General features: G+C 49.3%; 1 protein-coding gene across 5 annotated transcripts; it reads left to right on the top strand.

Moving 5' to 3' along the window:
* Positions 1 to 3,586: 3,586 nt before the first annotated feature.
* Positions 3,587 to 21,249, top strand: PAX6 (paired box 6). Of its 5 annotated transcripts, none has more exons than XM_059138791.1 (12): positions 3,587 to 3,664; positions 4,045 to 4,105; positions 7,666 to 7,796; positions 8,616 to 8,657; positions 8,752 to 8,766; positions 9,719 to 9,884; positions 15,847 to 16,005; positions 16,587 to 16,669; positions 16,908 to 17,058; positions 17,155 to 17,270; positions 20,056 to 20,206; positions 20,934 to 21,249. In XM_059138791.1, exons 2-12 carry the CDS (start codon positions 4,096 to 4,098, stop codon positions 21,017 to 21,019), a joined length of 1,110 nt encoding a protein of 369 aa, XP_058994774.1. In that variant the 5' UTR covers positions 3,587 to 3,664; positions 4,045 to 4,095; the 3' UTR covers positions 21,020 to 21,249. The 5 variants fall into 5 exon arrangements, with proteins under 5 accessions (XP_058994774.1, XP_058994758.1, XP_058994781.1 ...); XM_059138775.1 differs by having other exon boundaries at positions 8,752 to 8,967; XM_059138798.1 differs by lacking the exon at positions 8,616 to 8,657.
* Positions 21,250 to 24,030: the final 2,781 nt, after the last annotated feature.

Here is a 24,030-nt window from a genome sequence, read left to right as displayed (position 1 = left end):
GCAGCAGCCGCGGCTCCCGACCCCAACGTCGCCAAATGCCCCCGGCCGGCGGCAGAGGACGAAGAGGCTCTGCGGTGCCCCAGGCCCGGGAACGGCTTCGGAGATCCGGCTCCGCCGGCCGCTTTGTCCGGCCGAGGGCCCAGCGAGCGCGCACAGAGCGAGCGTGCCGAGGGAGCGCCAAGGAGCCAGCTCGCCGCGCCGCCGCCCGCCCGCCCGCCCGCCCTCCGGCTTTGTGCGGCGCTCGGCTCGGGCACCGAAGAGTCGGCGGGCACTCGAGCGCCGAGGGGTACCGCGCCCGCCGACAGCCGGAGCAGAGTCAGTCGGCAAAGCATCCACACGCTGGAGGCAGAGAGAAAGAGCGAGTGAGCGTGAGTCGGGAAGGAAGCCACCAGGCCAAGGCGGGCGAACGCGCGCTCCGAGAGAGCTCAGAGCCGAGCGGGAGGATTGTCAGCTTCCATCAAGCCTCCAGGCTCTTGCCCCCAAGTTGAGCGTAGAGCTCGGAACTTGAAAACTCTCTGCTCCCCAGGCTTCCCCCAACCGTCGCCCTCGCCCTGCGAAAGCTGGGGTCTTCCCTATCCTCCAGCTCCCAGCTCTCGGTGGGTATTTTTCCTTGTCTTCCTCTGACAAAGCTGCACCCGGTGTTGCCATTTCAACAAGTTTCGAGGTGGAAAGGTGGATTGCCTTAAATATATATATATATATATAATCCAGAACTCCTGATTTTTTTGTGAGGCCTCAAAAAAAAAAAAAATCAATATGAAAGCATTGGCTTTTCCCTTCGTCTGATCACATCCTCTCCCAGCTAATTAGTCTGAGTAATTTGAGAGCTTTTCGATTCTAAGACCCCAGGAGGAAAAGTGTCTTTTCAAAGTTCATAAAGTTGTTGCCTCTTTCCTTGTGCAGATTTTCTCAGTCTCCCTGGATCATAATAGCCCTGAATTTTAGCAAGTGTAATTGGGGGGAAATGGAGTTGAATTTCAAGTGGAAATGCTTTCTTTTTCGAGTGCTTAAACCCGGCCCTCCAGTCATGAGTGATTTCTAGAAAGTTTAAAAACAAAGTGATCGTGGTTTCTTTTTTCCCCCCTCATACTCTCTAAAGCTTCCTAAGCCATTTTGGATGTTTAACTCCAAACTTGGGAAGGTTTGAGGAGGGGACAGGAGCAGAAAATGAAATGAAAAGCAAAGAGCTTGAAAGCCTGGTGAGTTTACCAAGGAGAAATAGTAGGTGTTACTGCTGACATATTTTTTATAGCCGGCGACTTTTGCAAACGTCTGAAGGCAATTTGATAAGTTGTTATCTTATTTGGCCCTAGAGAGTGAAACTTTGTCATCTTAATTGCTAATTACTCTTTGGCTGGGGGCCGGTAGGGCCCAAAGTGAGCTCTCCCCTTCACCCCAGCGAAAGAGTTTAGGATGGATTTTGAGAATTCAGTGATTTAAACCACTGCATTTGAAAACAGAGGCTTGCCTCCGGGATGGAGGTAGCATAGAGGACCCAGGCCCCATTGGAGTCCGAGGTGTCTGGAGATTCTTTCTTTCCCCCCAGTGAGTCTCTGACTGGACTAGGGCTGTAGAAAGCCCTGGGCTGAGCTGGGGGGGTGAGCTCTGGTTGCAATTGGGGGGGTTCTAGCCTCCCTGCCCACGACTGCTTCCGGGTGTCCGTGTGGCCAGCTTCCCGGGTTGCTTTTGCTCTAAGTGTTAACGATTACTTAACTAATTAAATAGCTTTTTAGCTGAGATGGAGGTGGGAATGGAGCAGAACTGGAACATGAAATGTTTCCACCTTCCCAGTTGCTTCAAAAATTAATCGGCTGGGCCTCTTCGGAATCAGCTAGTGAATTTGTTTTTTTTAATGGCTTGAAAAAAGTCTGGGCCAGGATGGGGGCATTCAATTGTGGTTGAGTACAGTGTGGGTCACAGAGTGGAGTTCAGGAAGTTTTACCCCTTCTAGGAGAATTCCACTTCCCCTCACCCTGGCTGCGGCTACTTTGCAGTTTCAGAATCTCACTTTGAGCTGGGGGAGGCACATTCTTCAAGAAGTTGGGGTTTCTGCCCCTCCTGGATCTGACTGTGGTTGTGGGGACTGAGAGACAGGATTAAAGGCCCTGGGAGCCAACCCGGCTAGAGGTAACTAGGTAGCCCTCTGCTGTCTCCAGTATTTACCAGGCCACGTTTGAAAGCTGGGAAAATTCCTCCTCTTAAGTTTATTTTTATGGATTTAAGCTGCCTCCCAGCTAGTTAATAAATTAGACCATGAATGGCCTTGAAGAGGAAAAATGTGCTTCTTGGAATTCTTTGCTTGTAGGCAGGCAAGATTAATAATTACAATAAGCAAAACAGAAAGAAAAGAATGAATATTTTAGTTTTTTTAAATGGAGAAATAATGCTGTGACTATTTAATTATTTTACCTCTCTCTCTCTCTCTCTCTCTCTCTCTCTCTTTTTGCAAACCTTTTGAATAGGTTCTTTATTGTAACTCTCTCTTCCCAATTGAGCTCCCCACGGTGCCGTTGTATCTTTTTACAGCCCCTAACAACTCACACCAGTAACACAATTACCTCCAGATATTTATAACAAGAAATTACTTTTCTATTCTCCCCCCACCTTCTTTTTAGGGCAAGGCAGGGAGGGGGTGGTGGAGGGCGAACCTTGGGGGACCCGAGCTGGGTCAGGACTTACAAAGCTAGAAGTGTCCCTCTGTTCCCTTTGTGAGTTGGTGGGTTGTTGGTACATTTGGTTGGAAGCTGTGTTGCTGGTTAGGGAGACTCGGTTTTGCTCTTTGGGTTTGGGGAGAGCTGGAGAATAGAAGCCATTGTTTGCTGTCTGTAGGCTTTGTCGACCACGCTCACCCCCTCCTGTTCGTACTTTTTAAAGCAGTGAGGCGAGGTAGACAGCGTGTGTCACAGTACAGTAAAAGGGGGGAAGATCTAAACACCAAAAGAGAAGTTAATCACAATAAGTGAGGTTGGGGTTGGGGGGCGGAGTTGGGCTCGATACTTTCAAAGTCCCGGAAAGGCTGGGAGGTGGGTGGAGTGGGGCCCTGGCTGGAAAGCTTTGAGGGAGACAGTGGAAGATGAAGGGATAACCAGAGAGTTGGGTGCTGGGGGCCTTGGGGAAACTCGGGTGGTGAAATTCCTTAAGGAAGGAGAATGGGCTCTGCAGTCCTTCTGATCGGCCCCAGCCTGCACCCTCAGGCACCCTGAAGTTTAGAGATCCTCCTCTCCTCACCTCTAAACTTCAGGTATTAGTCTTTGGCCTCTCTGTTCCTAACACCACTGTGTCTCTTTCTCTCCCCTTTCCCTTTAACTGGTTCTTGATATTTTTGCAAAATGGTTCCCTGACTTGTCAGATGCTCCAGTTCTTCCAAGTCAGACCAGAGTAGCCACTTTTTAAAAGGTGGGGACTTCTGCAAGAGAGGCAGCTGGAAATGTGGTTGTAACTCTGGGATTTAGGGCTTTATGGTAGTTTAATCCCTAGATGCATGTTTTGTTTTGTTTTGTTTTTCTGAAAGTGTGGCTCTGAGAGCCCATGGGCCTATCTTTTGAGCCAAGTTTGACATACCTTTCTCTCCTTGTGTTTTGTCTTAGGGGGAAGACTTTAACTAGGGGTGCGCAGATGTGTGAGACCTTTTATTGTAAGAGTGGACAGACATCCCAGATTTCAGGCAAGTTCTGCGGTGGCTGCTTTGGGCTCCAAAACCTGAGTCAGAATACTTCTTCATTGTTGTTCACATGGAAGAAGACACACACACACACACAAAATCAAAATTGGGTCATTTCTCCTGATTGAAGAGTGAACTTCAAAGAGGTTTAGGGAAAACAGGTTGGGAATATTGGAGTATTTTATTTGTAGCCCAAAGGGTAGATTTTACATGCACTGTAGGGCAGAGGGGGTTGCCCCCCCCCCCTCAGTGGTCCCAAGTGTTTGAGTGCATCATTTCCTCAAGAAGGGGCATTCTCCTGTTCAGGCTCCAGGTCATCCTCTGTTGGGAGTTAGGCTTACCTGGCATGGGCCCAGGATTAACACCTGTATTCTTGCTAACAGAGCCCCATATTCGAACCCCGTGGGATCCCGCGGCCCCCAGCGAGCGCCAGCATGCAGAACAGTAAGTGCCTCTGGTCTTTTTCAGACTTTGGGCTGGGGACACTGGGACCAGCGGGTCAGGGAGGGCGCAGAGGTTCTCGGTGTCCACGCTGGCCAGGCCGATGGTGCAAGGGAAGAGGCCCAGGGACCTGAGGCAGCCGTGCCCCCCTTCGCTCTCCGCAACCCGAGAGGGGAGGACGTTTGCTCTGCTGTTCTCGCTCCTGGAAGAACAAGGGCTGGGCCCTTCAGAATAGCCCGCTAGAGTTTGCGAAGCTAAGGTAGAGAAACCCCATCCCCCCCAAATCCTGTAACTCACACCCCCTCCCCGCCCCTGCCCGGGCCCTGACCCCAGAGAGAGAGGCTGGGCTGAACAGGGCGGGGCGGAGGCTTCTCCTAGTTGCGTGAGTAGGAGGCCCCTTTGGGTTTAGCCAAGACTGAATGTCTCCTCCATGGGGGGGTGGGGTTCCCCTCCCCCAGTCATTCTCAGGACAGCTCCTCCCCTCCCCACCCCAGCTTTGGGCCTTGAAGGCAAAAGGAGTGGGACACCCTGGCCTGCGATGGTGGGAGGTGGTGGTAAATTGGAACCCTGAGGTTGTTACTGGCCAGAGTAGGTTTACTGCCTCTGGAAAGAGAGTGGGTGTCCCTTGGGGCTGGAGAAGCCCTGCCCTGGTAGCTATGCGGGTTTCTCTGATCAGTCCAGGCCCGCAGTGCCTTTGAATCCCCGGCCCCTGTGCCTGCCATCCTCTCTGTGCCCAGGACCCTCGGGCCCGAGCCCACCTTCCTGCTCAGTCCGTGAGTGCTGGTATGTGGCAGGGCTAGTCTGGAGCCGGGGCCCGGGGAGCCTGGAGACCCAGTGAAACTAGGCCTTGGTTGTGAGGTGCAGAGTCTGGAGGCGGTGTGAGGGTTCAGCTGTGGTAGGAGTGCCGAAAGGGCTGTCTTCTAGCCACCTTCCCTTGCCGAACTGCAAAATTCGGAGGGTCTGCAATGCCGGATCCATCGGTCCTGGAAGTGCTAGCCGCCCCAAGTGCTTCCGCAGCTGGGCTGGTGGGCTCGAAGCGCGCGCGAGGTGGCGAGCTTTAAGGCGGGTTAGCTGTGCAGAACCTGCAAGGCCCGGGAGGGAGCCTCCCTGGCGAGGAGGGGCTTCTGCCTAACTCTCCTGGCTGCTAGGCTCTCCCCCGGCAGCTCAGGCTCCCCGGCCATAGGCTCTCCGGCAGGTCCCAGCCCGGGGTGCGCAGCGCTGAGCGTTTGAGGCTGCGGCCTGGTTGGCAGGCCCCAAGGGGCGCGGGGTCGCGGGCCGGCCTGCAGGGCTTTGTGCCGCTCGCTCCCGGGTGTGCGCGAGGCGCAGAGCATCCAAATTGACACCATATGTTTTCCTATTAGATGCTTCGCGGTCGAATTCTAGGCGCATAATCATCGCCACTGGGCGAGAGCGCCAGCCGTCCCTAGGGAAGGGACACAATGATTGAGGCTTAACCTCTGCAGGGGAACTTAGAGCGGCGCTTCCTCGCTGCCTTTTCGATGCTGGCAACCTGGCCCTGGCGTGTCCTGGGCGAGCACCCGCAGACCGCTGCTGCGGAGGTGGCCGGCTCGTTGTTTTTGCAATGGGGGGAGAAGGAGTGAAGTTAAGGATTAGTCGGCCTCACACACCTTGGCATTCATGGATTGGGAATTGCCCAGGCTGCGTGAAGTTTGGAAAGTCTTTCTCGGTCTCTCTCTGGGGCAGCCTTTCTCTTTCCCGGAAGGCTCCCTTTGCCCAAAGGGAAGGCTCCGCAGCTGGAGCAGTAGCTGGGTCCTGTGAGGCAAAGGAAGGCAATAAAGGGGACTTAGCAGAAACCGGAAGCGGGGACTAGGCCTCGCTCTGTTGGAGAAGTGGTGTCCCCGAGATGTCCCCGCTCGCGCTGGGCCAGGCCGAAGCCCAGATCCCCCAAACGCCTGTCACTTCTCATCGAGTTGAGGCTCTGCCCCCGCCCCCGACGGTGAGGGCCCCCCTCCGCCCCAAGCCTTCGGCTACCCTGAAAACATGGCTCCCCTCGAAGGGGAAACGAGTGCAGTTCAATCTCGTCTGAGTGATCTACAAATAGGGACGGAAAGGGTCGTTTTATCACGGTCCCGTTTGTCGTGACGATGCAATTTCCCGGAGCGGAGCAGTGTCACAAAGTGACAAGGCTGCCACAAGCGCCCCGACTGATCTTTTCAATTAGCCTTCCATGCATGATCCAGAGCGACTTCCGCCTATTTCCAGAAATTAAGCTCAAACTTGACGTGCAGCTAGTTTTATTTTAAAGACAAATGTCAGAGAGGCTCATCATATTTTCCCCCCTCTTCTATATTTGGAGCTTATTTATTGCTAAGAAGCTCAGGCTCCTGGAGTCAATTTATCAGAGGCTCCAAGGAGAAGAGAGAAGAGGAGAGAGAGCAGGAAGCGGAGCGGGGAGCCACGTCTTCTCCTGGAAGGGCTGCTCTCTAGAGTCGGGGCTGCAGGTTGGAGATTTTTAAGGAAGTGGAAATTGGCAATCGGCTTTATTTGTGTGCCTGTGGTTACTGGGGAGGGGACTAGCCAGAGGTGCTAACTCCCTTTCTCTATTCTCTAAGATTAGACAATGGGGGTGAGGTTGGGAGAATAACAAGATAAAGGAGGGGGTAGAAGACACTGTGGTGTGCTCCTTTCTTGTTCTTTTCGCTTTTTGCTAATATCTGGGCTTGGCTGTGTGGAAGGCTGAGTTGAGCAGCGGAAGTAAAGCGAACTGTGGCCGGTGCGGATGGGCTCCAGGCTCTCGGCCCCAGTGCTGCAAGCCAAACTACTCTATGTTTGGAGCCGATCTGGGGCTGTGTACTGACTGGATCCCCAGGTTGGGGTTCACCAGCCGCACATTTGCTCTTCTGGTTCTTCTCTACGGCCTTCCCATCTCTCCACATAGATACGTAATGTAATGTAATATATATACGTGTAATTTTTTTTTCAACGCTGGTGATTGTGGCTTCGCCAAAGTTTGGAGTGTGACAGCCAACGTTTCTGGACTCTGGAGTCCAAGGGAACATGAAGAGCTGTAGGATTTGCTATCACAGTTCCAACAAGGCAGAGACCTTGGAGACTGAGTGTGGGTTCTGCAGAACCCACGTTTTGCCGTGACATTCAGAGGCGATCTTTGAGAGGATATTTTTTGAAAGATTGTTTGCACCTTGTGGGCTCAGAGGCTGGCTGGGCTGTTTCTGGAGAGGGCAAGTGGGCTGGGGCCCGGCAGGAGTGACAGCGGGAGTGAGGTGCGCGTGTTCTTGCTCACTGGCATGTGTCTGTACGGTGCTCCTGCAGTCCGGTGGGCAGGAGCATGGCTGTGTTGGGCTGGGCTGCCTGATGCCCCGCGTGGTTGCGTGGTCCCGTGGCGTTTTTGATCAATAGCAGGAAACCGAATGCTGAGGTTGGCATGGGCAAGCAGGGAGCTGAGGATGCATTGTGGTTGTCTTCTCTTCCTCTTCCTCCTCTTCTCCTTCCTCTTCCTCCTCCTCTTTCTCTTTACTCCTCTTCCTCTCCTCTCCTCCTTGCTCTGCTCTGCTCTCCTCTCCTCTCCTTTCCCTTTTCCTTAGGTCACAGCGGAGTGAATCAGCTCGGTGGTGTCTTTGTCAACGGGCGGCCACTGCCGGACTCCACCCGGCAGAAGATCGTAGAGCTAGCTCACAGCGGGGCCCGGCCGTGCGACATTTCCCGAATTCTGCAGGTGATCCTCCCGGCGCCGCCCCACTCGCCGCCCCCGCGGCCCTCCACTCTCAAGGCCCTCTCTTCATTTCTTGCTGTAAACGCTGCTAATTACGGACCCCCCCCTCACCCACCCCACCCCGGTCCCTACCCCACTCCCCTGCCTTCCCCGCTTTCCCCTTTCCTTCCAACATCCTTCCCTATCTCTTTCAACCTGGGTCAGTCACATAAGATAACTCATCTGCTTAAAGAAAAAAAAAATGTGTGTGTGAATTAAAAAAACAAAAGAAAATCCCAAGCACCCTTCTCGTTTCATTTGGTGAAAACATTAATTGTGGTAATAGTTTATGAACTATAATGAGCTGAGTTGTATAAACCAGCATAATTTATTCCCTTCTCCCTCATCCCATGCTCACCTCAGATTTTGAGATATTTGTTTGCAGTCTTCATATTCATGAAGAATGTATATTGATTTAAAAAGGCAAATGCTATTTACCTCCCTACGTAACTCACGTTTACTCAACTGGGCATATTTTTTAAAAGGAAAATACCTACAATTTTAGTTTATTTTCCTCCTTTGCTCATTAAAACATAACACCACTTTAAGTAAGGTCAGCACAAAAAAATTAATCTGACTTCGTTTTGATGCATCTTGAGGCAATGTTTAAGAAAACAGTTTTTTTTAAAAAAAACTTTTAAATTAGTTTTTTTTTTTTTTTAGTTCAGACTGTTTGAAAGTATCATCATATTTGTAGTTTTTAGGGCTACAAATGTAATTTTAAGAAAAAAAGCTCTCTACAGTAAGTTCTCATACCATTGAAGGTATATTTTTGTGTTATAGACCCATGCAGATGCAAAAGTCCAAGTGCTGGACAATCAAAACGTAAGCTTGTCATTGTTTAATGCATACTTAAACAATTTTATTTTTGTCTTGAAATTATTAATAATGTGGTTTTCTGTCCACTTCCCCTATGCAGGTGTCCAACGGATGTGTGAGTAAAATTCTGGGCAGGTATTACGAGACTGGCTCCATCAGACCCAGGGCGATCGGTGGTAGTAAACCGAGAGTAGCGACTCCAGAAGTTGTAAGCAAAATAGCCCAGTATAAGCGGGAGTGCCCGTCCATCTTTGCTTGGGAAATCCGAGACAGATTACTGTCCGAGGGGGTCTGTACCAACGATAACATACCAAGTGTAAGTTCACGGAGATCATTCCCCCTCCCTGCCCTAAGCCCCATGCTCTTTCCTCTCTACCATCCCCTCTCTTCACCTGCCTACCCTCCTCCTCCTTGCCAGTGTCATTCTGCCTCTGTCCCCTCCCTGCTCCACCTTTGTCACCTCTGTATCTGGGGGTGTTGAGAGGAGGACACTGACCTTTTTTTTGATCTTCTGGAAAATGGGAGTCAAGTGCGGGGAGCTTTTCACCTTATTTGCATGCTGCAAAGTAGAGGGTGGAGGCGCCCAGGGAAAGGCACTTGAATCAAGAAGGAAAATGAAAATGAAAACCAAATTCTAACCTCCTCCCACTCAGAAGGCCTGAACCTTCCTTCAGGTGTCAGACATCCACTTCTGCCCTAATAGGAGATGGAGTGAAAGGGAGCTCTAAGCCAAGTCATAGGCTTTTTGGAGGGAGTCATTTAACAAAGATTAGGTCAGCATAGACATCCAGCAGTAGTGAAGGAAATGCCCTCTCCATCCTGCATTCTCTGCGAGACTCAGTTTCCACGCCCCAAGTGATGGCTGTCATTCTGTCTAAAATGTCTCTGCAAATCCACCCACTGTCCCAGGATGGCTTGGAGATGGTTTGTTTGGTTGTATTTTTTTTTTTTTAAACATGTTAAGTGTCGTTCTTGAAGAGAGTGGGTGTGCTGAGATGGGGACTGGAGATAGGACAACTATCTTTGGGAGACGTTACCATTTGGTTTGATTTTGGTTTGATTTGCAGGTGTCATCAATAAACAGAGTTCTTCGCAACCTGGCTAGCGAAAAGCAACAGATGGGCGCAGACGGCATGTATGACAAACTAAGGATGTTGAACGGGCAGACTGGAAGCTGGGGCACCCGCCCGGGTTGGTATCCGGGGACTTCGGTGCCAGGGCAACCTACGCAAGGTAAAAACCTGAGCACCCACCCTCAAAACTCTCCATATAGGCAGACCCCCTTGCCCATCTTCTCACTTCTGTGCTCAGAGAATATCGTGGAGAGACTCTTTAAAGGCTTGGGACACACCGACTTGCCTTGTAAAAGGGTAGCGTTTGTTGAACTATCTCATTAGCCTTTCAAATTTGAGGGTCATGGGTGTCAGGAGTAGTAAGAATGCAGCCGGTCCGTGTGCGCGTGTATGCTGTGGGCAGGAATATGTGCGTGTGCAAGAGTTAGCTGTGTGGTGCCCTATTCAAATTTGCCATTAAAATGCACGGAGAGCCCCCTTGCTGTAGAAGTGTGACAAGTTAACACACTGACAGACTGCGAGGTAAACATAATTGTATCGTTTTGCTTTTTGCCATAATTGACAAATTATGTGACTACGAGTAGGGTGCCTATGAAAGGGCGAGCAGCGAGATGCAGGGTGGCGTACAGGATAGGGCATTGGAAGCGTTTGGCTCCCAACTCACACAACCCCGTCATCTCTGGTCGGATTCCCTCCACTTCTATGGGCCCCCAGTTCTCACCCTCTGTGGGTGGCGACTGCCCGGAAGGGTGGGGTGAGGGTACTTGTGAGCCGGCCTGCGGGGTGTCCCAGGCCGCTGGCTGGAGAGAGTGGGATGGGGGGGGGGGGAGGCTGGGAGGAGAGAAGGAATCCGGACTGTCGCAGGATCTTTGAGAAGGAATGGAGGAAGAGGACCAGATGGGGGTGGGGTGGGGCCGGTTGGCTTTCCCCTCCCCTACACACCCCGAGGTAGCTTGGTCAAGAATAGGAAACAGTTTACTCCGAAGATTAATCGGTATTTGTTGTTCTTGTGACAAGGAGATAATATGCGGGATAATGGGACGTGGCGTCTCACTCCCCGGAGCACGATGAAGCCTGGGGGCTCTGGGCTGGGGGCGGCGGCACGAGGACGCTGCCGGGGCTACCCGCGCGTCAGAGCGCTCCCGGACCGGCTCCGGGTGCCCCGCGCCTCCACGGAGCCGGGCTAGAGAAGGGAAAATCGGTAACAGTATGCGAAATATCTGGTACAAAGGATGCTTCTGTCACTCGCAAGAATTTGTTATGGGAACAATCCTGTCGCTCTGTAATTGCTCATTAGAGAACGTTTTGTTTCTCATTAAGGCGACATGAATAAGCGTCTAGTTGAAGGAGACAGCTGTAGAAATGTTCCACAAGAGACCTCTGGACACGATTCGGCACCAATTGCCAATTAGACATGTCAGTTTTAAGAGCAGAAAACAATATAGGACGGACACTGGGAAGATAGGGAGCAAAGCGCTCGCTCTGTGTTTCCTAGCGCGGCCTCTGGGCCGGCGGAGGCCTCCTGATGCGCTGGGCCGGGGCTCCCCTGGGCGACCCCGCTGGCCAGCTAGTCCGATCCCGCCCCGACCCTGCGGCCTCCCGGGGTGCGGTGGGCACACCCGAGGAGGCACCGCCTCAGCTCCGGCCTCGGGCCCAGGCCCAGGGCCGCCTCTGATGACAGGGAGTGATGGGGGCTGAGCGTAGACCACCACACCCTCACCTGACCTCGGAAATGGTTGGATTCCCACGGGCGCACACGGGACACACCCGAGAGACACCCGAACTTGGCACTCCCCAGCGCCCGGCCCCCAGCCCCCAGCGACCTGAGGTCCTTGGGGCCCCTCCCCCGCCGAGTTGGGCGGCCAGGGTCGGTCCGAGAACTCCTGGGGAGAGCGCGGGGCGCAGTGGCCGGGTCTGGGAAGGCTGAGCCCAGAGCCTCCACCCCCCCCCCCCCAATTGCAGCCCCCCACCCCCGGTGCCAGGGCTCTTGTCAGCTTGGGGCCTACTGGACGTCCACCCTCCTGCTTCCCAAGTCCGGACAGAAGCCCAGGGCAGCACTTTTGCCAGCCCCTCTGTTTTCCACCAGAGGTGGCGCCCGATTAGGGCCGCTTTTCGTCCCGGGAGGCTTGAGGGCGGGAAGCTAGAGCCTCAGGCAAGGACCCTGTGGCGATGGTTGCGGCGGGAGGTGGCGCTAATTCAGGAGCTTTTAACTTTTAGGCGCCGAATTGCAGGAGGATTCTGACTCACCGACTGCCAATTCCCTCTCCGCCCCCGCAAGAAACCCACTCTGAGGCAGCGACCGCGGGCGCCGGCCGCCGCCCCCGCTGCGGGGGTCCGGGGCGTGGGGGCGCGGGGTGCGGGTGGCCGGCATCGGCCGACGCGCCCCGGAATCCTCAGATCTTCCGGGGCTAAGAAGACCCCCTCCCTCCTTCGCCCCCCCTCCCGGCCCGGGAAGCCGTTTTGGGGTTTTAAAGAGTCCATTACTCCGAAAGCATAAGGCGAGGTTAGGTCTCAGAGGGAGACAAATATGGTTTCCATCTGATCAACGCCATGCGGCGGTGAATAAAATCGCGACGACGTGGGCTGACAACAACAAGAGACAACTCTATCCAGCCCCAATTCTCCAGCGATTTGGTGGTTTTAGGGATCACGGAGACACTTTTTCTTATCTCCTCCCCCCCACCCCCCTAATACCGAGGCCCTCTATAGGATTTAGTCAGTCTCCTTTCAACAGATGCTACAATGTTTTGATCCGCGCTCCAGAGCTGAAAAGGTGCCGCAACCGGGTTGCTATCTTTTCTTGCTTGTTTTCCGCCTCACTGATTAAGACACTAAGAAACTAAGGAATGATTTTATTTCCCAGCGTCTTTTTTTTTTTTTTTCCTCCTCCTCCTCCTCCTCCTTCTTCTTCTTCTTTTTTTTTTTTTTTTTCCTCCTCTCCTTCTTCCAGGAAACAAATCCTATCCCCAGCGTCAGATGGTCCTGGGGCCGGGATAATGGGAGGCGCTTTCACTCGCCTTCTCACGGATTAGGCTGGAAGGTGGAGGCTCCCATTGAAGGCCCCTTCTTTGCGCGCTCCGAGGGGGCGCCTTTTAAAGAAGATATCTTAATTGTCTGCCATTTAGGTTTATCATATGGAGAATTCGAGATCCAACCTCTAGTTTTACTTTGTTAAAAGCTTTAAGAGTGGAAGGTAAATCCACTAAAGGAAAAAAAAAAGGGGGGGGGGTGCCCAGTCTAAGAGCGACCTCTCCTGCTACTTTGAAAGTAGGAACAAACTTTCTGCAGGGCATGCCCGCTCTGCGGGGTCGTGGAGGGATCCTGCCTTCATCAGTTTCTCCTGACCGGCCTCTAGTGCCGTCGTCCACACCCCCCCCCCCCCCGCCCGCAAAGGGCTCTCTGTCTCCATTGACTTTCCCTACCCCTTAAATGTCCGTTCTCAAATGAGTGCCACGCCTGCGTTCCTGTGTGAGAGACAGCGAGACAGCGAGAGACGGGGGGGGGGGGGGTGGGGGGTGGGAAGGAGAGCATGCAAATCTCCAAAGTTTTAAAATTAGGAAAATGTCAGAGAAGCAAACCAGAGTAGAGAATGCTATCTGCGGGGGTCTCCTGAGGGAAACCTGGGCAGCTTTGTTTAATTGGTGAAATCAAAAATGCCCAGAAAAAGGGCTGGAGTGGGCATGAGTGACCTGGAAGGCACGACTGACCACCCTGGGGAGATAAGATTGTGCTCTCTTCAGCACCCCAGTCCCTAAACGTCGCATGGTGGGAGATTTTTGTGTTTTCCATGAAGAATAATCCACAGGCCTAGTTTCTAGTTAACTGGCGAAAAGGGGCTATTTCTGAAGTCTTCCCCATTCGTTGAATCTGAAATTGAGGGGGTGGGGTCTCTTCTTTCTTTTCACTTTGGAAAGTCACCTGGAAACTTGGGGCAGTAAATTAGTACAGACACTTGTGCCCACACTTGTGAGTGCAGCGTCTCCCTTCGCTAAGTAGCCTTCCCCGACCCCCCACCTCTCTGAAGTAGCGCAAGACGACCCAAGTAGAGCCGGTCTCTGTAGTAATTGTGTATCCCTTGTCTTCCTTTTCTCCTTTCTCTCCCTGTCTTTCCTCTTGCCTCTTTTCCCCCTCAGCACTTTTTTTCTGTCCTTCTACCTTTCTGGTCTCTGTCTCTTTGAAGTCTTCTTTCTTTCTGCATCTCTTTCCACCCCCTCCTCCACCTCTCAGCCCACCCCCTCGGCCCCCTCCTCCCTCCCTGATTCCCTCTTCCACCCCAGACCTGGTCTCCACCCTCCCTGCCTTCCCCATCCGCCCCTCCCACACAAGCCCGCCTGGTCCCCATCCACTATCCTTGCCTCCCCACCACCCCCCTGCTCTGGCCCCCCATCCACCTTCCATCCCCCCAGCCAAGCGCCCTAAATAGCATTGAGGCGCCCGCTCTTCGGACAGTGATTAATGATAGCAGAGCAGAGGGGTTAACACACTTCACTGAAAAGTCTGTTGACTGGGCTTCTTGTAACACAATGTGGCCCGCTGCACGCCTCAAGAGAATCCTTTTGTTGTCCGCGCTCATTGTGGCCTCAAAATTCTGCCCACGAAAGTTTGCCAACGCTCCTGCCCCAGGAGTTTAATAGTTTCCCTTACTCGCGGGGCATTGTGCGGCGCTGAAAAGCAGCCCCTCGCTATTCAAGTGTTGGTGGTCATCTCAATAGATCTCCAAGGGCCCATATGGTGGCCAGTGCCGATGAATCCGCCTGTTTAAATGGGGGAGAAAGTTGGGGTTTTAAAACATTTCAAAGTTCCTGAAAAGATCCCACTAGATCCTGTCACAATTCCCTGAACTCTTTGAAGGCACTGCCTATTGTCTCCTGGTTATAAATGATATTCCTGGCCAAGTCGATTCCCACCAAGGCATCCCTAGAGGCGTGCCCCCCCAACACCCGCTCCCCCCCCCCCCCCGCCAAAGTTCTAGGATGGGGGGGCACAGCCCCTGTTGGTATCCCTTGGGAGCCTCGGGACCAAAGATCCGGGACCCAGTCTGCAGTGGCCCTGGAGGCCCAGTGAGGGCTGAGTCCTCCCTTCAGACAGGCCCTGGCCTCAGGAGCAAGAGGCAAGGCAAGAGACAGCTAGCCCAAGTGTACAGCTTGCCCTCCAAGCAGCAAGGGAAAACAATAAAACTTTCCCCTGTTTAATGATAGAAATTACATTAAAAGTGGTGGAAATGCCCTAATTAAAAATGTACCACTTAAATGATATGCCAAGGATTCAGCTGCAGCATAGCATATTTAGCTAGTTAGTGAACTCTCTACTATTTCTTTTTTAAAATTACACGTTAAAAATTTAAAAGAAATCTTACTTTTCTCTGGTGCAACACATTACAAAGAATGGACAGTCCTTTTATCTAAATATAAAATTCCATTTTCAGCAATTATAGCCTGTTCTTGGTGATGATATAATTACAGCTGTGCTCGTAATAGGTGTCAAGGCAAAGCGCACTCATACAATAGTTGAATAAAACTGCAGAACAATGCGAGCATTTCTAAATTCACAACCTTTAAAATGAAATTGACTGTGCAGAATTCAAATAAAAACTAGATAAATATTTTTTTTTAAAGATTACAAGCTTGGTTTGGTTTCTTAATAGCATTTTCTACAAACCTATCAACATCTAATTGATTAGATAGGAATTACTGATTATAGATCAGCTGAAATCTTGAACATCACTCTTCTATTTTCCCAACAGAGCTATAGGTAAATAAATTCTGTAGGGAAAGGGAACTGAGCGAGGCATTTGGGACTCAAGGTTAGTTATAAGGGATCATTTTAACTGGAACTTCAGTGCTTGTTTTGTTATTCAAAGACATGCTACTTTGCAGTGTCTGTATTGTACAGTGTCTTCTTGACAAAAACAGATAAAAAGATACAGACTTGGTTTAAAAAGTAGAGAGAGAAAGAAAGATAATGTATGTCATTGATGTCTTATTAGGAGAAGGCTGACACGTAAGTGACCTAGGGAATGTCTTGGTGAGCCTGTCAGGAGGGACTGCTCTTGGAGTTTATGGCTACACCCGGGCTCCAAGTTATTCCAGATTTCTCTCACTGTCCTATTCTTTTTGTTCCAGATGGCTGCCAGCAACAGGAAGGAGGGGGAGAGAATACCAACTCCATCAGTTCCAATGGAGAAGATTCAGACGAGGCCCAGATGCGACTTCAGCTGAAGCGGAAGCTGCAGAGAAATAGAACATCCTTTACCCAAGAGCAAATTGAGGCCCTGGAGAAAGGTGATGGAGTTTTTCAAAGTAGAGAAGCAGTAAATCAAACTAAATGCCACATCTTCAGGACAAAGAGCTAAATTTAGCCGGGGCCCTTTGCATAGAGGACTGAAAAGGTTTCTTTTTTCTTTCTTTCTTTCTTTTTTTTTTTTTTAACCCTGGGCATCTTTTCAGTGTGTGTGTGTGTGTGTGTGTGTGTGTGTGTGTGTTTTCTCTCTTCTTTTCATGTACCAGTAATTCAAAGACCAAGAGTCTGACTTCTCATAAAGAAAAAAATGATGATTTGGCTAAGTCAGGCCACAGAAGGGTACTCGAATGAATGTCATTCTGAAGAAAATTTAACTTAAATTTAAAGAAAATTTATCCAGTGGGATAGCTCTTCCAAGTACAGTCCATAACCATGGTACTGGCATTTTTTTTTTAAGATTTTATTTATTTATTTGACAGATAGAGAGGTACTGGCATTTTTAAGGGAAGTGGTTGGAGGTGACAGAAATGGAGAGGTAGGACCCAGGCTGAGCTTGGTTGACACACACTTGGTTGGTTTGTGAAGTTCTGGCACAATGTGAAAACTCCACTTCCTCTTCCAGAGTTTGAGAGAACCCATTATCCGGATGTGTTTGCCAGAGAAAGACTAGCAGCCAAAATCGATCTACCTGAAGCAAGAATACAGGTACCCAGGGCCGTGTGGTTTCATGCTTTGTGATGCCTCCCATTTGCCCTTTCTGGACACAAAGGTGCTTAGTTGTAAGGAGCGCTATTCCTTTCTAGAAACTGTGAAAAGGATTCAGTCTGCTAAATGATTTGCTGCCCCTGGGGGATGGGGTGTGGGGCTGGGGAGCAGTGGAGGCAAGGGGGGGAAGGATGGGCTGGGGTAGGCACAGGCCTGACCTGTTCCATCTGATTTCCAGGTATGGTTTTCTAATCGGAGGGCCAAATGGAGAAGGGAAGAAAAACTGAGGAACCAGAGGAGACAGGCCAGCAACACCCCCAGTCACATCCCCATCAGCAGTAGCTTCAGCACCAGTGTCTACCAACCTATCCCACAACCCACCACACCTGGTAATTTGAATATTCATACCAGTCATAAATACGCTTCACCTGCTTGCCCTGGCCCTGCCTCTCAGCATGACAGTCTGTGGTGTCCTCCTCCTGCAGTTTCCTCCTTCACCTCGGGCTCCATGTTGGGCCGGACAGACACCGCCCTTACCAACACGTACAGCGCCCTGCCGCCTATGCCCAGCTTCACCATGGCGAATAACCTGCCTATGCAAGTAAGTGAGGCCGCTGGCTGCCTGCCTCCTGGGTGCCTGGGAGAAGAAATGAGGGGGTGGTCAGGGCCTGCAAATCTCACTGGCCGTGCGTGCACCCTTGGGAACCTTCCCAGGTGCGGTGATTGTCTTTACCAGTCAAGTTGTTTTTTTTTTTTTTTTTTTTAACAATAATATTATTTTCTTTAAAGATTTTATTTATATATTTGACAGAGAGCAAGAGAAAGAACAGGAGCAGGGGGAGTGGGAGAGGGAGAAGCAGGCTACCTGCTGAGCAGGAAGCCTGATGCAGGGCTCGATGCGGGGCTCCATCCTAGGACCCTGGGATCATAACCTGAGCTGAAGGCAGACGCTTAACAACTGAGCCACCTAGGTACCCTACCAGTCAAGTTAAACAGCCAATCCAGTCTTTCAGTTGGACTGATGGATTGATGGATGGCCACTCTGAAAAAACCATGAAAACCAAGTTAATCTGCCTTTTGCTCAGAGAGGATGTTAGCTTGAAAATGTTGGGTGGGGATGGGGAATGTTTTGGGTACCAGAAAGTGGAAATAATTCTGGCACGTTATTAGATAAGAAGGGCTGAAAGCATACCTACATTTGGGTTTATGTTACTCTGTTCATATTAATGAATACATACGCAGTGGACCCATTTTGGGTATTATTTAGAGTATATGTGATGAACCAATGAGGAAGGAAAAAAGGGTCAGAAATAAGATTTGTATTTGCATAGTGGGATATACGGAAAGAAACAGTGAGTTTTCTTCTGTATTTTACAATAAAAAATGGAATAGAGGTATTTGCTAAAAATTGAGCACTTCTTGGCCATGAATTACGTCATGAGTTTGTGGCACGCTGGCTGCCTGGATACACTTAGGTTCCAGCCTGCCTCTCCTCTCAGTTCTGCTTTAAATGGTTATCTGCTCCTACATGTGCGAGGTCCTGGATAGACTACTAGCCCTTTCTGATGGAAGTTACATGGGGCAGGTGGGGTGTACTACAACTTTCGACCTGGATGGATTCTTGATGGGAAAAAAAAATTTTGGTCTTCTGGTGGGCCTTCTGTGGTGACTTTGCCAGGACTCCTGGAAGATTCTGGGCGGTGTGAGATTGGCCAGGCTGAGCCCCTGCTGGCAACAGTGCTGGGGTTACACAGATGGAACCCTCACCCCTGAAAGTCTTTTGATGAATTTGAACTCCAAATAATAACAAAATAGATGTTTCACAGTCTTCAGGCCAAAACAGGAGCAGCTACATAAGCAGCTTCAGAGGAATTTATTCACATGTTGATTTTTATTGCATCTGGATATTAGTAGCCGTAGTGCAATTAATGTATCTTAAGGGATTAACGGCCCATTGGTTGGTATTACTACAACTGCTTTGGAATTTTCCAGAAGTTAGGTTGCCTAGAGGAAATGATTTTGGGAATTAGAAAAAAATGCAAGCTGAAATTCTGGCAGGGCCCTCAAGGCATGCTTGCCTCTTTGAACCTGATGTTCCAGTCATGCTCCGACTTCCATAGGGCCGCTGAGTGTCTTGTTTAGTTTTGTAAATTATAGTGACATCCAGGTTTCTGCCAAGATCACAAAATTTGTATATGAGAAAACATTTAGAAGCAGTTCCACGGGGGCTACTGTTCTATGAAGGTTGTTTCCGCCTACTGACTGGTGTGGGGTCAGTTTATTGCAAACACTAACTTTAAAAAGTTACACAACTTCCATAAAACAGAACAAACATACATTCATGAAGCATAACAGAAATTTAAAAGTTATCAATAGTTCTACCTTTCAGAGAAAATTTGCTCTTTGGATTTTGGAACTGGGCGGGGGAGTGGGTTTTGGTCTGTCTGTCCATCAGTTCATCTCGTTGACCATAATCTTCAACTATCTTACAAGAGGTGGGTATTTTCCACTGAACCCTCTCTACTGGGTCACCCTTACTGAGAGGGTGAATCTTGAAATGTTAAACATTTCTGCAGTTTGCAGAACAGAGTAGTGCTATCATCTCCCTTCTTCTTGGCATAATGTTTCTATTAATTCATCCCAATCTTGTTGCCCTGGCATAGCTCTACATGAGCTCATGAGGGATTTTGTGTCAGTTCTGTGTATTTCTTATTCACTTAGGAGAAAGGTTTACTTTCTCAATTGAGTCCAAACACTCAGAGGGGAGCAACCCAATTTTATGGATAGAATCTCATCTGGGTTTTTAGGTCTATAAGGAAGTCACAGCTAATTCTCAGGATGGGGCTTAGTATTTACTGATACTTCTGACCATTTTAATCTGAGATCATTACTGATCTCCCTCTTCAAAGAGTCTTTAATCCCATGAGTCCAACCATGAAAGGCTCCCAGGGTCTCTGGAGCAGATTTTCTAGAGAACTCCTCCCACATGCTTGAGATACAGGATGTGGTCGTCACTAGATTCGCAAATAGATTGGATTTGCAGGAGAGGGGGTGTGTTTTCATGGAAGTCCTCATGCTATAGCTTCTCTGCAGATACCAACAGAGGTCCAAGATGCAAATGGACAAAAACCTTATTAATTTTATGAATAGCATCCACCATCTAGCTAGATAGCAGTACTTTGGGGCAATATTTACTCTAGCGGTGGTCAGTGGAAGGACTGGTTGGAGGCCCGATTGCCAGGCTATCCTGTGGAATTCCAGTAGTCTACATGAGGGCATCTTTAATGATACAGCTTGTTGGCACAGTTCCTGGGGAGGGGAGAGCCTGGGGATGTGGCCGTGGGATGTGCTTCTCGGTAACCACTGGTTTGCCTTTCTCCTCTCAGCCCCCAGTCCCCAGCCAGACCTCCTCGTACTCCTGCATGCTGCCCACCAGCCCTTCGGTGAACGGGCGGAGTTATGACACCTACACCCCCCCACATATGCAGACACACATGAACAGTCAACCGATGGGCACCTCGGGCACCACTTCCACAGGTGAGCCGCCGCCCTCTGCAGGCTACGCGGAGGTGGCCTTCACAGCTCCTTTTGCCAGGTGATGTCCCTTCGCTCAAAGTGAACCTCCACAGAACCTCCTGGCCTCGTGTCATGGTGTGTTTTAACTCTTTGCTGCTCGCAAGTTTTCTCTGGGGAAAACTGATCCAATGGAGGAAATTCAGTCAAGCCAGTTAGTAACCTGATCCCATGTAGATAGAAAGCAAAGTTGTTTTTCCTGAATTTGGTCACAGACAGTGTGTATGAAGGCAAGGCCTGAGAATGTAGGTTCTCTGAAGAGAGGTTATTCGCCAGAGCTCAGTGGTGAGGGCCCGAGTGAGCGAGCAGTGTGGTGAGTGTTGTCCGAAGACTTCTCACCTTCCCAGCTCTTCCCTGCCTTTCATTGGAGATAAAGAAGTACTACAAGGGCTTTCCAGAGATAGTTATATTGGTACAGTTCCAAACATACAAACAAATGGAGGTTTGTTTGTTTGTTTGTTTTTTCCCCTCCTTTTTTGTGTGGGAGGACTTGGGATTGAATAGATACATGGAAACATGTTATCTGGTTTCTGAAGGTGCTACTTCTGTTTGTGTATTTTTTTTTTTTTTTAAATACAGTTAGAACGTTAGAGAGCATTAGAGTTTTGTCTTTTTTTAACCAATAATTCATACTCCATGCTTATCTCTCGAAGGGAATTTCTACATGGCTATTTCTCTCATCCACTTCTAGGACTCATTTCCCCTGGTGTGTCAGTTCCAGTTCAAGTTCCTGGAAGTGAACCTGATATGTCTCAGTATTGGCCAAGATTACAGTAAAAAAAAAAAAAAAAAGGATATATTGTGTTAATTCAGTCAGTGACTATGTGGACACAACAGTTGGGCGTTCAGGAAGGAAAGAAAAATGGTTGTTAGAAGCACTTCAGTTCTGCAATTGTGTCCTGTATTGTACCACTGGGGAATGGACTTGAAACAAGGACCTTTGTATACAGAAGGCACGATATCAGTTGGAACAAATCTTCATTTTGGTATCCAAACTTTTATTCATTTTGGTGTATTATTTGTAAATGGGCATTTGTATGTTATGAAAAAAAGAACAACGTAGACTGGATGGATGTTTGATCTGTGTTGGTCATGAAGTTGTTTAAAAAAAAAAAAAGGAAACCATGATCAACAAGCTTTGCCACGAATTTAAGAGTTTTATCAAGATATATCAAATACTTCTACCCATCTGTTCATAGTTTATGGACTGATGTTCCAAGTTTGTATCATTCCTTTGCATATAATTAAACCTGGAACAACATGCACTAGATTTATGTAAGAATATCTGTTGGTTTTCCAAAGGTTGTTAACAGATGAAGTTTATGTGCAAAAAAGGGTAAGATATAAATTCAAGGAAGAAAAAAGTTGATAGCTAAAAGGTAGAGTGTGTCTTCGATAAAATCCAATTTGTTTTATGTCAAAATGTAAGTATTTGTCTTCCCTAGAAATCCTCAGAATGATTTCTATAATAAAGTTAATTTCATTTATATTTGACAAGAATACTCTATAGATGTTTTATACACATTTTCATGCAATCATACGTTTCTTTTTTGGCCAGCAAAAATTAATTGTTCTTAGATATAGTTGTATTACTGTTCACAGTCCAATCATTTTGTGCATCTAGAATTCATTCCTAATCAATTAAAAGTGCTTGCAAGAGTTTTAAACTTAAGTGTTTTGAAGTTGTTCACAACTACATATCAAAATTAACCATTGTTGATTGTAAAAACCATGCCAAAGCCTTTGTATTTCCTTTATTATACTATTTTCTTTTTAACCTTATAGTGTGGTGTTACAAATTTTGTTTCCATGTTAGATTATCACTCTAAACCAACGGTTCCTTTCATACGTACTCTAATTCGTAAAGAAATAATTCTTATCACTTCATTAATTTGAGATGTGTTAGGAAAAAAATTCCCCTTAAAGCTATGTGTAGATCTGTGCCCATCTGTACCCACAACATACATATAAAACGGTCACATTCCCCAGCTAGCCATTTCGTTCAAAAACTCAAAGTCTAGAAATGATTTAAAAATGCAACAAGCTATTAACTAGGAATTGTCTTTGGAATTAGGGCTGGCATTTTCAATCTGGGCAGATTTCCATTGTCGGGCTATTTCAACAGCGATTTCACTGAAGTATATTCAAAAGTAGATTTCTTATACAAGACTCTCTGAAAGCTGTCGCCTTTCTCAAATAGGTCCTCTCCCTTTTCTCTCTCCCTCCCCTTTGCACAAGAGGCATCATTTCCCATTGAACCACTACAGCTGTTCCCATTTGAATCTCGCTTTCTGTGCGGTTGTGGATGGTTGGAGGGTGGAGGGGGGATGTTGCATGTCAAGGAATAATGAACACAGACACATCAACAGACAACAACAAAGCAGACTGTGACTGGCCGATGGGAGCTAAAGGCCTTCAGTCATTGGCAGCTTAAGCCAAACATTCCCAAATCTATGAAGCCGGGCCTATTGTCGGCCAGTTGTTATTTGCAATGAAGCACAGATCTGATCATGTTTAAAGTGGCGGCACGCAGGGCAGGAGTGCTTGAGCCCCAGCAAAGGATGGAAAAAAATAAGCCTTTGTTGGGTGAAAAAAGGCCCGACCAAGACTTTTCTTTCTGTCTGCTCTGAGCAACATATAAGTCAATACAGATAAGTTTTCTTCTGCGAAGTTCAGTCAGAGGCTGGGGGTTCTGGCCGTCTAGATGAAATGCTTGCACAGGCAGAATGCTCTGGGGACAAAGACACACTTGCACTGAATTGTACTCTGCTCTTTTGTTTTGTTTTGTTTTGAATCCCCAAAGGCAAATGGTCAGAAATATAGAAATTAATTGGAGGCTTTAAGAAAGAGCCTTCTTGTTCAACATCCACTCTTTTCTGGTGAAGGGCTTCCTCCGGAACAGATAACTGTGATTCATCTCTGTGGCATGCTGCGTATTAATCATTTTATTCCACCAGAATTGCTGCACGTCTAGAGACACCTTCCTGAGTTGATTGCGGTGTTTAGGCCTATGTGTGCGCGGCTGTGGATTCAGCGGCGGTGTTCAAGGCACGCTTGCACACTTCGGCAGCGTGCACACGGACACACGGTCGTCGCACTGGCCTGTGCACACACTTCTCATCTACCTCCTGACCTTGTGCAGTGGCTACTCCCAGGGGAGGGCTGCGTGGTGTGGGCTGCAGCTGCTGGCTGGCGCACTTCTTCCCTGCGAGGAGGGACACTTTCCAACTGGCTCAGATGGGGGGCCAGGGTCAGGCAGCCAGGCCTGGCCCACGGCTCAGTGGTGCAGAGAGCACAGGCTTCAGAGACCTGGGTGCTGAGCTCTGGGTGCCGGAGCTGGGGATGCGAGTGGGGGTAGGGGTGCAGTGCTGTGGGAGCCGAGCGGCTCAGTGCGCATGGGCGCTTGGGCACGTACCGGAGTCTTCCGAGGGTCAGGACTGCCAGGGAACAGCGGCTGCTTTGCCTTCTGCCCTCACCCCAGGGAAAGGAGCTGTCCTTCCGAATGGAGCTCCAGGCGCTCCCCGGGGGGACCAGCATGGCAGGCGCCGTGCGGAAGCAGAGCCCTGGAGGTGGTGGCCTTTTACTCGTTGTCGTTGAAATAATTTATTTTTATTTATTTACTGATAGGTATATTTATATATTTATCTGTGAGAACGCTGCGGGGAACCTTGGATGCCATCTTCCAGGATGGTGACCAAAATACCCATCTGTGTTGTCCTCAGTAGAATCACAACACTCACAGCTATGATTTTTCTCCAGACTTGAGGGACTTAAGGAGACCCGGGGAA

The sequence above is a fragment of the Mustela lutreola genome, chromosome 1, assembly GCF_030435805.1.
Source record: "Mustela lutreola isolate mMusLut2 chromosome 1, mMusLut2.pri, whole genome shotgun sequence".
Taxonomy (NCBI): Eukaryota; Metazoa; Chordata; class Mammalia; order Carnivora; family Mustelidae; genus Mustela; species Mustela lutreola.
The sequence above is the reverse complement of the archived record's forward strand: the minus strand, read 5'-3'. Positions and strand labels throughout refer to the sequence as shown.

Excerpts from the sequence above, each read along its gene's own strand:
- PAX6 (XM_059138775.1), top strand. Across the intron at positions 7,797-8,615 it reads ACATTTCCCGAATTCTGCAG|ACCCATGCAGATGCAAAAGT; the intron begins GTGATCCTCCCG and ends TTTGTGTTATAG. Across the intron at positions 8,968-9,718 it reads CCAACGATAACATACCAAGT|GTGTCATCAATAAACAGAGT; the intron begins GTAAGTTCACGG and ends TTTGATTTGCAG.